Below are 16,953 nucleotides of genomic sequence, written 5' to 3' on the forward strand. Positions count from 1 at the left end.
TTCACATCTAGTGTTCTTACAACCATAGGAGTATTCAACGAATGTGCTTTATCCATTTTAAACTATTTTAGCACTTTATCAATATAGGTCCCTTGATGTAACAAAATTCCATTGTCAAGATGTTCAATTTACAGACCAAGACAAAATTTTGTCTTTCCTAAATCTTTCATCTCAAATTCTTTCTTCAAACATTCGACGTCTTTTGTAATTTCTTCAAAAGTTCCAACAATATTAAGATCATCAACATAAACAGCAATAATCACAAATCCGGATTTTGACCTCTTTATGAATAGACATGGACAAATAGGTTCATTTTTATAACCTTCTTTTAACAAATATTCACTAAGACGGTTATACCACATACGCCCGGATTGTTTCAAACCATAAAAAGATTTGTTTAGCTTGATTGAATATTGCTCTCTTGGACTTGATTTTAATGTGTCGGGAAGCTTAAAACCTTCAGGGAGTTTCATGTATATTTCATTATCAAGCAAGCCATACAAATAAGCTGTGACAACGTCCATAAGACGTAAATCAAGTCCTTCCCTGGTAGCCAGACTAATCAGATATCGAAAAGTAGTTGCATCCATTATAGAAGAATATGTCTCTTCATAATCAATACCAGGTCTTTGTGAAAAACCTTGTGCAACTAAACGAGCCTTATATCTGACTATCTCGTCTTTTTCATTTCTTTTTCGCACAAACACCCATTTGTAGCCTACTGGCTTTACTCCACTGGGTGTGCGAATTACTGGCCCAAATACTTCTCGTTTAGCCAGTGATTTTAATTCTGCGTCAATAGCATCTTTCCATTTAGGCCAATCAATTCTACTTCTGCACTGATCAACAGACTTTGGTTCATGATCCTCATTTTCATGCATGATATCAAGCGCTACATTGAATGCAAAAACATCATCATCGACGTCGACTTTGTTTCGGTTCCATGTTTTTATAGACATGACATAATATATCGAGATCTCTTCACAATCTTTATTTTCAGGTACCTGAATCTCTTCTAGATTAATATTATCAGTCATGTCTCCAAGCTTTTCAAGGGGCTTTTCAAAAGCTATCTTATCCTCAACATTGCCATTATCAACTTTTGCTCCTTTTTTTTTTCGAGGATTTTTATCTTTGGAACCAATAGGTCTACCATGCTTCATGCGTGCTTTAGACTCATTTGCAATTGAAAGTCCTTCAGGGACATTAATTTTAGCTGGAGTATTTACAGCTGGTATATGAGATTTTATCACTCCTTTTGGATCAGTGAAGACATTTGGCAGTTGGTTTGCTAACCGTTGTAAATGAATTATCCTTTGAACTTCAAGTTCACATTCTTTAGTTCGAGGATCTAAATGAGATAATGATAATTCATGCCAACTTATCTCTTTTACCAGTTGTTTATTTTCTCCCCCTAATGTTGGGAAAAGTGATTCATCAAAATGTCAATTAGCAAAACGGGCCGTAAATAAATCTCTTGTAGACGGCTCTAAAAATTTAATAATTGATGGAGATTCGAACCCAACATATATTCCCAACCTTCTTTGGGGTCCCATCTTTGTACGTTGTGGTGGACTAATTGGAACATATACACCACAGCCAAAAATTCTTAGGTGAGAAACGTTTGGTTCGTGACCAGAAACCAAATTTAGGGGAGATGATTTATGATAACTCGTTGGTCTGATGCGAATTAGTGCTGCTGCATGTAAAACAGCATGCCCCAATGCCGAAATAGGCAATTTAGACCTCATAAGCATTGGTCTCGCAATTAATTGAATGCGTTTTGTTAATGACTCAGCAAGGCCATTTTGAGTATGAACATGTGCTATAGGATGTTCAACACTTATCCCAATAGACATACAATAATCATCAAAAGTTTGTGAACTAAATTCACCAGCGTTGTCAAAACGAATAGTCTTAATGGGATAATCTGGATAGTGAGCTCTTAATCTTATCAATTGAGCTAGTAATCTCGCAAACGCCAGGTTGCGAGTTGACAATAAGGACACATGTGACCATCCAGTTGATGCATCAATTAATACCATAAAGTATCGAAATGGTCCATTTGGTGGATGTATAGGTCCATAAATATCACCTTGTATCTTTTCCAGAAATGTAAGGGATTCATTCCCTATCTTTGTAGGTGATGGCCTAATAATTAATTTGCCTTGTGAACAAGCGACACATGAAAATTCACTAGTTTGAAGAATTTTCTGATTCTCTAATAAATGTCCACGTGAATTTTCAATGATTTGTCGCATCATTAATGATCCAGGATGGCCAAACCGGTCATGCCAAACAATAAAGTTGTTTTTATTTGTAAACTTTTGGTTTACTAGTGCATGAGATTCAACTGCACAAATTTTCATATAATGCCAAAAGATAACGCTTGTAGTTTTTCCAACACACTTTTCTTATTCAAATTTGAACGTTTGATATATAGGTATTCAACCCCATTCTCATTTGCTGTCTCAATATGAATACCATTTCTGCGGATATCATTAAAACTTAGCAAATTTCTTTTTGACTTAGGAGAGTACAAAGTCTTCTCTATTTCAATATTTGTTCCATTAGGCAACAAAATATTAGCTCTTCCGGAGCCCTTAATTAATTTTGTACTACCAGCAATTGTACAAACATTTGTCTTTTCCTCTTTAAGACAAGTAAAATATTTCTTATTTTTAAGAATTGTGTGCGTAGTCGCACTATCTGCAAGGCATACATCTCCATGTGTAGCTCCCATAATCTTCATAAGATAAATTATATGTAATAAGTTACATACGTAAAATAATGTAAAATTGCTCCATATATTCATATATTAAAAGGTTAATAAAAACACTAAACATGTGTATTAAATATGTTTAAAATAATTATACAGGAGGAAAAATAAATAGTAGGTAGGTACGTAATGCCACTTGTTAATCAAGATATTACTTATGCTGTTAGATTAACAGGAAGAAAAATGGTTCGTGGGTACGTAATTAATATCACTGTGATTAAAAAATAGTATGTACGTAATCAATTAACATCATTCGGAAACATGTGTACGTAAATATGTGAACAAATTGTGTACGTAAAGCAGACTTTGTAATTAAATTGAGAATTCATTTATTATAAATAAAATTATTAGTAATGTCTATAAAGTAAACTTAACAAACACACTTTATAATATCCGAAAGCAAAGAATGAATAGTAGTTGAATTGAACGAAAAATAAATAACTTAAGTAATACAAATAAATTTAGTCCAATTTCGGGACACCTCCCTCGCCAATCAAAGGGCCAATTTCTCCATTAGGATCAAAGGTCATGAAATCTGAGATGTCCAAATCCATAAATTTGCCAGATACGAAAAGTAGATTGTTATCACCATCAGCATAATTCGTCTCAAAATTTTCATGCTCAGCAGCAAAATTTGCTTCAATATTCTTCCCTTTAGTATTTTTCTGAGACTGCTTGTAAAGATCAACAAGATGTTGCGGCGTACGACAAGTATTAATCCAATATCCTGTACTACCACAACGGTGACATAGATTTTCACCAGTTTTCTTTATCTTATAATGTGGACGATCTTTTGGTTCCCCCTTTTGGTGAGAATACGATCTTTTAAATTTTCCACCTCTACCACCACAAAAATTGTTTCGTCCTCGTCCGCGTCCACGTCCAAGGCCACTACCTCTAGTGTGACCCGAATATTTATTTGTCGCATTCACTATAGGGAATTGACCAGAAACTGTCGCATTCACTTCTGGGAATGGATCAGTGCTAGTAGGATGGGATTGGTGGTTTTTTAACAGGATTTGATTACTTTGCTCAGCCACCAATAAGTATGAAACTAGTTCAGAGTATTTTTTAAATCCTCTCTGACGATATTGCTGTGAAAGTAGCAATTGTGAACTATGAAAAGTCTGATATGTTTTTTCCAACATATCTGCATCATATATCTTTTCTCCACACAAAGTTAACTGTGAAGCGATTCTGTGCATGGCTGAATTATACTCAATAATGGATTTGAAATCCTGTAACCTTAGGTGGATCCAGTCAAATTTTGCTTTAGGAAGAATTACTGTTGTAAGATGGTCATACCTTTCTTTCAGATTTTTCCATAAGATCAAAGGATCTTTCACAGTCAAATATTCATATTTGAGTCCCTCATGAAGGTGACGACGGAGAAAAATTATGGCCTTGGCCTTATTTTGTTCGGATGCTGTATTCCCAACTTTAATAGCCTCGCCAAGGGCATAAGACTTAAGATACATCTCGGCATCTAACACCCATTCAGAATAATTACTTCCAGAGATATCGAAGGCCGCAAAATCAAGTTTGGTCAAATTCGACATAATTAACTATCAAGAAATAAGATAAAGTTAGAACAATACAATGATATTATATAAATTATGATGAACGTGTAATAAACAAACATGCGATAATATAACATTATACCGAAAGAAGACAAAATTAGTTTGTAAAGTAGTGTAATCATGGTAACTTTTATACGTAGTTAAGCATGGTTTTTCAGCCAATCATTAAATTGATTAAAAGTGCAATTGTTAGTTTGAAAAGCAGTGTAATCATGGACAGATAGTTAAGCATGGTTTCTACGTTATTTTTTTTCTTTTTTTTTTTATACGTAGTTAGTAGTTACGGACAACAGAGATGCAATTGTCAAACAGAAAACACTTTGTGGAAGAATGAAAAGAAAATTAAGATACCATACACAATGTAGAGAAATAATAAATGTAGGGTTAGAGATTCGTGCTGATCACGTGTTATGAATAATAGAGAGTTATGAGAGAATATAGAGAGCAGAAAGGTATTCAACTTTATTCATATGAAGGGTATATATAGTACAAGAGTACCTCTGTAATATGGTAATAGAATATCTCATAAAGATACGGTAATATATGAACATCCATATAATATCTCTAGATATTTCATAACACTCCCCCTTGGATGTCCATCATCCGAGAAAATGCCTCGTTAAAACCTCTACTAGGAAAACCCTATTGTTATGAATAATAGAGAGTTATGAGAGAATGTAGAGAGCAGAAAGGTATTCAGCTTTATTCATATGAAGGGTATATATAGTACAAGAGTACATATGTAATATGGTAATAGAATATCTCATAAAGATACGGTAATATATGGACATCCATATAATATCTCTAGATATTTCGTAACATTCTTTTTATTGTGTTTCGTTTTTTTTTGGTCGACATATGGATATTAATTCCTGTCCCTTTTTGCAGGTTTGGCTGATGGAACGGTTGCGGTTGATCGAGCCCCCAGTTAATATGTCAGGATATCATGCTCGATCAATTGCAATGAGAACTAGGCTATACATGGTGGACTTCACTCGGTTATGCAACTACTGGGAAAACAAGTTGAAGAGCGAGGGTGGTCCGTTGATTCGATGGATTGTGCCATGGTGGCATCTCAGGTCAGTCGCTGGAGTCTCATCTTTGGATCCGACATGGTCAGTTTGTGTCCCTGGCTTGGAATTCATGGTTTGCATCTTTCCGGAGAGATTGATGAGGCAAGAGGGCCTTTAGCATAAAATTCCGAAGCTTGATACCGTTCCCCAAACGGCCTTGGCACATACTTCTGTTAGAGTATGTGTCCTCAACATTAGTGCGATCACATTATTGAAACTCATGGTAAGAATACGTATATGGATGATTCATTTATATATCTCAACTGATCAACATTAATCAGTAATGATTGGCTGACTAGAGTTTGGCATTACTGTCGTTTAACGGTGGTGATCAGTTGATCCCTTAAGGTCACACCTAAAGGACGATTCCCTTAATAGATAATTTATTTAATTGTATATCGATACAGATTAATTAATTCCTTATAATTGAACAATTTATATTTTGAGTGAGAGCTTTATATCTTATTGTAATATGATTAAATAAGATTTAATTTTAGTAATTAAATGTTATATTACTAAAATACATTAATGTTTATGAAACAATAGAGATGAGAATAATTAGTTAAATATAATCACAAAATGTTGTGAATTATATTAACATGACCCATTTTATACACTTGTAATTATTAATTACTAGTTAATTTGTCAAATGTAACTATTTGATACAAAATGATATTTATTTAGTTAAATATGCATTATGATTCACTAGGGCATGGTATGTGACACATTAGCTACCATGACAAATTTGACAAAATACAAAGTTAAAATGGACATGCCTTTTCTTTAAGGGTGCCGGTTTGGGGTAGGGTGATTAGGGTTATGTGGTTAATTATTTTAATTGTTAAAACATATTGATAATACCCTAATCCTAGACCACTAACCCAGTGTGCAATGATAAGACATATTAAGGGACATACATTGGCTCTTAGAAGGCCCCCAAAACCGGCACACCCTAAACAAAAATAAGAAAATTGGTTTTCTTATTCATTCATTCATTCATCTTATTTTTTTCACTATTTACTCTCCTTCTCCATTTTCTCTCTAAAATAGTTTTAGATCTAAAAGAAATTATTCAAGTAAAATCTAACAAATCTTTCTATATTACTATAGTAGTAATATCATTTTTATTAGATTTAATATAAGGATACTAATTATATTACCTAGTTAGTGATTTAATTAGTATTAAGGGATAGTCTTGGTGCAACTAAGAGGAGAATCTCTATTTTGGGATTTTGGAAGATCATCCATATACATTATCGCTCAAGAATAAGTGGAGGAAGGAGTCCTCACTTTTGCCCTTTTCGTGCCTTACCTACATTGTGAGGAACCTAATTCTTCCTTATTTCATCTTATGTTATGCATGCAACTAGATCTATAATTAAATAAGTCTAATTAGAGGGTTATAGAATCCTTTCAAGTGGTATCAGAGCATTAGGATGTTACATGCATAATCGATTTATAGTTTTTTTCGAGTTATAGTAACTTAAATAAAACTTAAAATTTGTGATTTATTAAATAATGTCACGAAATCTTTTTGCATATTATATATTCTGGTCCAAAAATGTATTTAGGTCATTTTGATGATTTATGGTATTTTATTGCTCATTTTAATGATTTACAGTGATTTTATTACATTTTAATGAGTAAAATGGTATTTAAAATGCTAAAAATAGGTAGACATAGTTTCTGGCCTTGAAATTTTTATATGATTTCACATGCATATTTTACTTATTGTATGTAAAATTTCGTATAAATTTGATTTATTTTGCATGATTTATAATTGTTATGTGATAAAAATGGAATAAATGGAGGTAAAATGGTTAAAAATAGTTAAACTTTGAAACAGGCCATGAAAATTTTATATATTGTCACATGCACATTTTACTCATTGTATGTAAAATTTGAGATGAACACAATTCATTTTGCATGATTTATGAATTTTTAGTGTAAAAATGACACAAATAGTGACTATTTTAGCAAAAATAAATAAAACGAATTATATGGCATGAGAAAATTATTTTAGGTTGCATTTATATCCTACATATCAGATATAAAGTTGAAACATTGATTAGATTAATTTTCATATGCTTTAGATGTTTTATTTGATAAAACCGATAAATCGCAACTATATTTTTCTCGAAATAAATTCGAAAATTTTAACCTTGATTTTTGACATTTCGAGTGTCATGGAAAAATTTCAAATTCAAATTTTGAAATTATTGTAATTTAATTTGGATTTATTTCATAAAAGTTATGATTTTAAGGTCAATTATGAGCATAAATGTTAAATCAAGTTGAATTATTGTCAAAAATTGAGTGATGACTAATTTTTGAGTCCTAAAAGGTTAGGGTAATTAACTTGGACTAAAATTTAATTTTAGTATTATTTTGCGATTTTTATAAGTTAAAGATCGCGGATATCCATAAAACCGGATTATATTTACGATATAAGTTTAAATATGGCGATTTAGCACATGTTTTTGGCATGTTAGTTACATATTATAATGCTGCATATTTCATTGATGAATGTCATATTTTATTTATATAATTTTGAATTATGTATTTTTATCTTAGTATGGCCTTAGTTTTAATCGATATTACCCGTAATGTAAGGGAAAATTGATTCGGTTGTAATTTAATGTGATCTTGTATCACTTTTATTTTATTTTATTAGATTTTATTTTACAAATGTATAATAGGAAGTGCAATGTACATTTAATTATTGTTATTTGTAATTCCGGAGTTTCCAAAAGACGGTGCCATTCGGAAAGGAGTTCCGATCAAGACGGTGTTTGTCCTTGGGAGGCGTGTCACATGAAGATTCAAGGGATCAAAGGAGTTGGTTTCCGAATTTGTAATAGAATATAAGATTTTCTATTTAAGGAAAGGCCATACTAGGAAATTTACTTTTCTTTATTTGCTTGCTTTATATGTTTGCATGCATTGCCAAATCGCCATAACTTCACATGCATATTTTATCGTCTTATCGACTATTGTCAATTATATTTATCAAGTATTCATCGACTTAGTTCATTTAAAGATGATAAATAATAAATCGACGAGACCTCTCACATATTTAAAATTGAGATTAGCCTTACCAAATAGTAGGACTCACGAATCCCTTTGACATTTGGGGTAGATTCGGTTTTCCGTAGTACTTTAATTTTTCATTGGGTAAGTGGGGTAATAAAACGTTATTACACGCGAAATTTGGTTGGAATCAATGGGATATAAAGACTAGTCTTATGTTCCGGGGCTAGAGATGGAATTTATGAAATTCATCCACCGAGAGTACTAAAGTAGAATCAATTAAAGAATTAATTCACCAAATTTATGCAAGTATGGGATATATTGGTTTCCCGTGTCCATGTTTGTGTAAAGATGGATCTCAGAATCATTTATATAATTTAGGTGCGAGATCATTATATAAATGCATAATATTAAGCCTTGTTAAAATGTTTGCAAGTAAAACGATAAATGTTAATTATTTCCTTCATCTCCGTTTTGTAGTTATCTTGATATACCGCTATGGACACATCTAGTTCTTTAACACCGATCACCATTGAATGATGTCACGAATCCTTCGACAAAATATGCTCACTACACAACCTTGATACGACTAGAGAAATTCATTTTGGCATTGGTTCCGATGGAATCCTTAACTTTATTACCACTTCCTCAGCTCCCATAAAACCTAGCAACTTAGTGGATAAGTCTTGTGAAGACAACCTCACTAAAACCATGAGATCCTTGTCTTTGCAAACAAGGAGAAATGATGAACCTAGTGGGAGTTTTAGCAAAAAGCTTGCAATAAAGAAGAGAAAGTTCAAAAAGAGGAAGAATGTAAGAGCTCAAATTCGAACCATAGGGATATAATGGCTAGTGGGACTACCAATAATATATGCCTTCATTGTCATGGCATGGGCCATTGGGTGAGGAATTGCCCCATATTTTTGGGAGATATCAATGATGGACTTGACATTGACCTTGGTAATATTTCTTCCGAAATCTTTGTTATCGATATAAATCTTACTTCTATCTCAACATGGGTATTGGATACCGGTTGTGGTTCTCACCTTTGTAATCATTTATAGTATAGAGGCTTAGAAATGTGGAAAAGTTAAACAAGGGTGATGTGGATCTCCGACTAGGAAATGGAGCTAGGGTAGCCACCACTTCAAGAGGGACTTATGTACTTGTTAGCTAATGGATTTGAGTTGTACTTGCATAATTGTTATTTTGTACCTTCTTTATCTAAGAACATCATTTCCGTTGCCATGTTAGACATGGAAGGTTTTTCTTTTGCTATTAAGAACAATTGTTGTGTAATTTCTAGAAATGACTTGGCCATAGGCCAAGGCACTTCAATTAATGGCATTTATGTTCTTGAAACTTCAAACACAAGCAAAGATATCTATAACATACAATCAAAAAGACTCAAAACAAGTGATCTAAATGAATCTTATATTTGGCATTGTCGATTAGGTCACATAAACGAGAAACGCGTTAAAAGACTACTATCGACTGGAATTATCAAACCATCTGATTATGAATCCTATGGGATATGCGAATGTTGTCTCCTTGGCAAAATGACTCGTGATCCCTTTAGTGGCAAAGGCACACGAGTAAGTGATTTAATGGGTCTAATACATACCGATGTATGTGGACCTATGACTATCACCGCTAGAGGAAATTATGACTACTTCGTCACCTTTACCGATGACTTAAGTAGATATGGGTATGTCTACTTAATCAAGTACAAAAGTAAATTTTTTGATAAATTCAAGGAATTTCAAAACAAAGTAGAGAACCAATTGAACAAGAAGATTAAAGCACTACGATCCGATTGTGGTGGTGAATATCTTAGTAATGAATTTGATTCACACTTAAAGGGATGCGGCATTGTGTCACAACTCACTCCACCTGGTACGCCACAACTAAATGGTGTTGCCGAAAGGAGAAATCGAACCTTACTTGATATGGTTAGATCTATGATGAGTTAATCTGATTTACCAGACTCTTTTTGGGGATTTGCTCTTCAATCGGCCATTCACTCACTCAATCGTAGCTCGACTAAAGCAACCGAGAAGACTCCATATGAGATGTGGAAAGGGAAGGTCCCTAATTTGTCTTACCTTAAGATTTGGGGTTTTGATGCTCATGTCAAGGTTAAGACCGACAATAAGCTAGCCCCAAGGTCTCAAAGGTGTACATTTGTAGGTTATCCATAGGAAACATATGGCTTTTACTTCTACATCCGTCACGAGAACAAAGTGTTTGTGGCTCGTGAGGCTGTCTTCTTAGAAAATGAGTTTATTTCTAGAAGACAGAGTGGGAGAAAGTTTGAACTTGATGAAGTTCAAGAGCCACAAACTGAAGAGAGGACGCAAGAAGATGTTCTTTCCTCGTCTAACACAGACGTTGTTCTTTCCGAACCTAGGAGGTCAGGTAGAGTCAGTCGCCAACCTGGTAGATACATAGGTATTATCGAGGGAGATGGCAACTTAGACGTGTTACTTTTAGAAAGTGACGAACCTGCGACCTACAAAACCGCACTCTCTAGTCCAAATTCAACTTTCTGGCAAGAAGTCATGCAATCCGAAATAAATTATGTGCATGAAAATCAAGTTTGGGACTTGGTTGATTTGCCTGAAGATGTAAAACCACTTCAATGCAAATGGATCTTTAAGGTAAGGAATGGCATGATGATGTCTACCAAGGTTAGTGGCAAAAGATTTCACCCAAATTCATGGTTTACACTATGATGAAACTTTTGTCTCTGTGGCCATGCTTAGATCTATTCGGATGATGTTAGCGATTGCCGCATTTCATGACTATGAAATATGGCAAGTGGATGTCAAGACCGCCTTCCTAAATGGGTATTTAGAGGAGGAAATGTACATGACACAACCAGAGGGTTTTGTAAATCCGAAAAATCCTAACAAGGTATGCAAGCTTAAGCGATCCATCTATGGTCTTAAGCAAGCATCAAGAAGTTGGAATCATCGTTTTAATCATGTTATAAAAGAGAATGGTTTCACTCGAAGTGCCCAGGAACCGTGTTTATACATGAAATTCAGTGGGAGCAATGTCGTCTTCCTTATCTTGTATGTAGATGACATACGACTCATTGGAAATGATGTGCCAATGCTTACCTCTGTCAAGGGGTGGTTGGGAAATCATTTCCAGATGAAAGATTTATGAGAAGCACAACGCATATTAGGTATCCGAATCTATAGAGATAGATCTAAAAGGATATTGGCATTAAGTCAAGAATCTTATGTTGATAATATTCTTCGACGTTTCAACATGGAAAAATCTAAAAGGTGTTTTATTCCAATGGGAAGGGGAATTACCTTGAGCAAGTCTCAGTCACCCACTGAACCTGAAGATGTTGAACGCATGAAATTGATCCCTTATGCTTCCGCTGTTAGATCAATCATGTATGCTATGATATGCACTCGTCCCGATGTTTCGTATGCTTTGAGGATGACAAGGAGATATCAAGTCAATCCAGGTGAAAGTCACTAGGTAGTCGTCAAGAATATCCTTAAGTACACGAGAAGGACTAAGGATTCATTCTTGGTGTTTGGAGGTGATACCGAGCTAAGTGTGAAGGGTTACACCGACTCAAGCTTCCAAACTGATAGGGATGACTTGAAGTCCCAGGCTGGCTTCATTTTCATGATCAATGGTGGTGCCGTTAGCTGGAGAAGTTTCAAAGAGCCAGTCGTTGCGGATTCTACAACGGAGGCTGGGTACATTATAGCATCTGAACCTGCCAAAGAAGCTGTATGGATAAGGCAATTCTTAGAGGGACTAAGGGTAGTCCTTTCCGCCAAAGATCCTATCACACTTTATTGTGATAACAGAGCGGTCATCTTTCAAGCTAAAGAACCCAAGTATAACAACAAGTCTAGACATGTACCCAGAAAATTTCATATGATTAGGGATTATATTGACAGGAAGGAAATAGCGTTTTGTAAGGTTGGGACAGATGATAATATTGCTGATCCTCTAACCAAGACTCTACCGTAGACTGCGCATGACCAACATGTAGTTTCCATGGGTCTTAACGCATCCTAATTTGTATTAGATTATGAGATATGAAGTAATAATATTTTATTGAATGTTCATATATGATAATCGCATTTATCGTTCGAGTTTTATTTTAAATTTTTTTATTTATTACTTTGTTTTATCCAAATAGGTTGTTGAGACAATATTGAACCCTATTTGAACTTGATTAACATAGTAATTACCCCTAATTACTTATATGAGGTGACGTATCTAAGTGACTAGAGTGTGAGTCGATTGATGGCAAGTTCGAGTGCCATGGGGTCATAAGAGATGACTAGTCAATCACATAGGCAAACTGTAAAGGGCACTCTGTCGGGAAATGACCGCTTATAGAGTTCTGGTAATTTGTATTGCCTGGTCGTGGCGAGAGCTACTATGGTATTCTTTTGTGTCAATTCTTTGACTAGAGACTGTTCACCCGAGTTGGCACAGTTTCTGAGTGACTTTAAGTTATGCTCTACGACGTTTGTAAATGAGGTCAAATGGGCATCTTTTAGGTCATGATGAGCTGTGATTATACAAAGGGAATAGTGCGATAGGAATTGTCCACCCCCTTGTCAGGGTTATTTAAAAATCTCAGGCCACTCGAGGAGCAGTGTACTGAAAAATGCGTGGCCACGCTCGGAAGGTATTTACGGTAGATAATTAGGGTCAGACAGTTACTCTCCATATCGAGGAAACCACTCCTGATGCGATCACATGCAAGCACGACCTGCAAGACACCTTGCATTGAGTGGCAGATTGTAATAGGACAAGAGAATTGGTGACGCACACTTGTCTCGGACAAGTGGGAGATTGTTGGAGTATGTGTCCTCAACAATAGTGCGATCACATTATTAAAACTCATGATAAGATTACGTATAAGGATGATTCATTTATATATGTCAAATGATCAACATTAATCGGTAATGATTGGCTGACTAGAGTTTGACATTACTATCGTTTGACGGTGGTGATCAGTTGATCCCTTAAGGTCACACCTAAAGGACGATTCCCTTAATAGATAATTTAATTAATTGTATATCGATACAGATTAATTACTTCCTTATAATTGAACAATTTAAATGTTGAGTGGGAGCTTTATATCTTATTGTAATATGATTAAATAAGATTTAATTTTAGTCATTAAATGTTATATTACTAAAATACATTAATGTTTATGAAACAATAGAGATGAGAATAATTAGTTAAATATAATTACAAAATGTTGTGAATTATATTAACATGACCCATTTTATACACTTGTAATTATGAATTACTAGTTAATTTGTCAAATATAATTATTTGATACAAAATGATATTTAATTAGTTAAATATGCATTATGATTCACTAGGGCATGGTATGTGACACATTACCTACCATGACACATTTGACAAAATACAAAGTTAAAATGGACTTGCCTTTTCTTTAAGGGTGCCGGTTTTGGGGTAGGGTGATTAGGGTTACGTGGTTAATTATTTTAATTGTTAAAACATAATGATAATACCCTAATCCTAGACCACTAATCTAGTGTGCATTGATAAGACAAATTAAGGGACATGCATTGGCTCTTGGAAGGCCCCCAAAACCGGCACACCCTAATAAAAATAAGAAAATTGGTTTTCTTATTCATTCATTGATTCATCTTATTTTTTCACTACTTACTCGCCTTCTCCATTTTTCTCTCTAAAATAGTTTTAGATCTAAAAGAAATTGTTCAAGTAAAATCTAATAAATCTTTCTACATTTCTATAGTAGTAATATCATTGTTATTAGATTTAATATAAGGATACTAATTATATTACCTAGTTAGTGATTTAATTAGTATTAAGGGATAATCTTGGTGCAACTAAGAGGATAATTCCTACTTTGGGATTTTGGAAGATCATCCATGTACCTTGTAGCTCAAGAACAAGTGGAGGAAGGAGTCCTCACTTGTGCCCTTTTCGTGCCTTACCTACATTGTGAGGAATCTAATTCTTCCTTATTTCATCTTATGTTATGCATGCAACTAGATCTATAATTAAATAAGTTTAATTAGAGGGTTATAGAATCCTTTCAAATTCGGAGTCTTGTCGAGATTGGGTAATACGGTGGGCCCAGAGGAACATGTGGTTCATACCAGTTCCTATTGGCTTCTTATGGGTATCTGATTCATATTTGCAGTGGAGGAAGGCTGGTACTCCTGAAGAACGTGAGAAGCTGAGGAAGCACGAGCCTGTGGATTACAAGATCCGTGAAGTAGCAAGGGAGAACCAAAAGTACTTGACTGAAGAGGATGAAGAGGTCGAATTCCTAGTTACTCGTCCGTCGAAGAAGCCGAGAGCTGCTCCTGCCGTAGAGATGGTGATGGATCGAAATGGAAAGGCTGGACCACGAGAATGACCGTTGGTGATTAGGTCGGAGACAACGCAAGAACGCCCTGCCCGTGGTCGAGATAAGAAATATGAAAAGGGTGACAAAGGCAAAGGGAAAATGGAAGAATAGCCTTAGTCATTTATTATTATTATTATTATTATTATTATTATTATTATTATTATTATTATTATTATTATTATTATTATTATTATTATTATTATTATTATTATTATTATTATTATTATTATTATTATTATTATTATTATTATTATTATTATTATTATTATTATTATTATTATTATTATTATTATTATTATTATTATTATTATTATTATTATTATTATTATTATTATTATTAATTTGAGTTGTAAGAAATGGCGGGGTTTTTAGAATCCTTTTTTTTTTTTTTTGGGAAAATGTAAGTCTTATCATTAATAATCATAATCTCCATACAAACAGCTTCTAAGGCAAAGTCCAAAGGACCTTTGTTCCTTAATGACTCCTAATTACATTCAACCATGCTAGTATACGACCATTTTGACACTTAATCCGACAATTTTTTAACCTATGAACAACATCACTTTTCACCTGCTCTACCAGTTTCTCAGGACGTAACAGAAACAAGTCCACCCTGCTCTTGTTACGGCCCATCCAGATATGATACATCAGTGATGAGACAATGATTCCAATTACCTTCTTCTGAGTAAGAGTCCTAGACCTCAAACCTATCCACCATTGTATACAGTTTGCCAGTGGTATCTGAACGGAGCACCAGTCAGAAACCATCCTGCAGCAGGTAGAACTGTAGACACACTCAAAGAAAAGATGCTTGTGATCCTCAGGCGAAATTCCACAAAGAAAGCAGACATTTTGTTGAGCAATCCCCATAGCCATCAGTCTGTCCTGAGTGAGAAGCCTCTGTTGAACAATCAACCAACAGATAAAACGATGCTTAGGTAGCACCCATCTGTTCAGGTGCCATGAATACCAATCAACAGAGTCAGTATCTGGCAGCAGCCATCTGTAACCAAAATTAATAGAATACTGAACATTCTGAGACCAAATGCAATCCTTCATCAGAGTTTTAATTTGACAGATCTTTCGCCAAGCCCAGCTGGAATTAAGAGGAGGTTCATAATTTTTCCAAATATCACCCTTGATATAAATTGCATGGACCCATTTTACCCACAAATGATCTTCTTTCTTCTCAATCCACCATACATACTTAGCTATGGCAGCACAATTCCATAGTTGAAGGTTTTTGATACCTAAACCTCCATGTTTCTCATCTCTGCAAACCTTTGCCCAAGCCACCATGGCAGGCCTACTCCCAGTCTCCTTGCCATGCCAGAGAAAGTCTCTACAAATGGCTTCAATCTGCTTGATCACCATTTTGGGCAGGATAAAAATTCGTGCCCAATAGCTGTGAAGTGTACTAAGTACAGATTGTATAAGTACCACCCTCCCAGCATAAGAAAGCTGTTTTGATCCCAGACCCCGAATTCTGTCAACAACTTTGTCTACAAGGCAACTGCAATCCAAGATAGATAACCTCTTGGGGGAGACACTAACCCCAAGATACCTAAAAGGAACTTTACCTCTACACATGCCCGTAGTTCTCTCAACTTCTTGGACCAGACCTTCATCTACACCATTATAATAAAAGTTGGATTTACCTCTATTCAGCTGTAATCCTGAAGCTTTGGAGAAAAAATGGAAAGCATTCACCATTAGCTCTATTGAAGCTCGGTCTCCTTTGCAAAACAGAATCAAATCATCAGCAAAACATAGATGAGATACCCCAATCCTCTTACATAATGGGTGGAATCTGAACCTAGGATGTTTCTGTATTGTTTGAAGTATTCTACTGAGATACTCAAGACAAAGGGTGAAAATGAGAGGGGAAAGGGGATCCCCCTGTCGAAGGCCCCTTTGTCCCTTAAAAAAACCAAATACTTCTCCATTTAGAGCAATGGAATAAGAAGGAGTACTAATGCATTGCATAATAATTTGCACCATCTTATCAGGGAACCTCAAAGCTCTTAACACTTCTTCCACAAAAGTCCACTCTATGGAATCATATGCTTTATGCATATCCAATTT

At 34.8% G+C, this 16,953-nt stretch overlaps 1 protein-coding gene across 1 annotated transcript; it reads right to left on the reverse strand.

Annotated features, from left to right (window-relative positions):
• Positions 1-3,240: 3,240 nt before the first annotated feature.
• Positions 3,241-4,338, reverse strand: LOC141613400 (uncharacterized). Its single transcript, XM_074432134.1, has one exon. The coding sequence runs from the start codon at positions 4,336-4,338 to the stop codon at positions 3,241-3,243; it is 1,098 nt and encodes a 365-aa protein (XP_074288235.1).
• Between the last annotated feature and the right edge of the window lie 12,615 nt (positions 4,339-16,953).

The sequence above is a fragment of the Silene latifolia genome, chromosome 11, assembly GCF_048544455.1.
Source record: "Silene latifolia isolate original U9 population chromosome 11, ASM4854445v1, whole genome shotgun sequence".
In the NCBI taxonomy this organism is placed as follows: Eukaryota; Viridiplantae; Streptophyta; class Magnoliopsida; order Caryophyllales; family Caryophyllaceae; genus Silene; species Silene latifolia.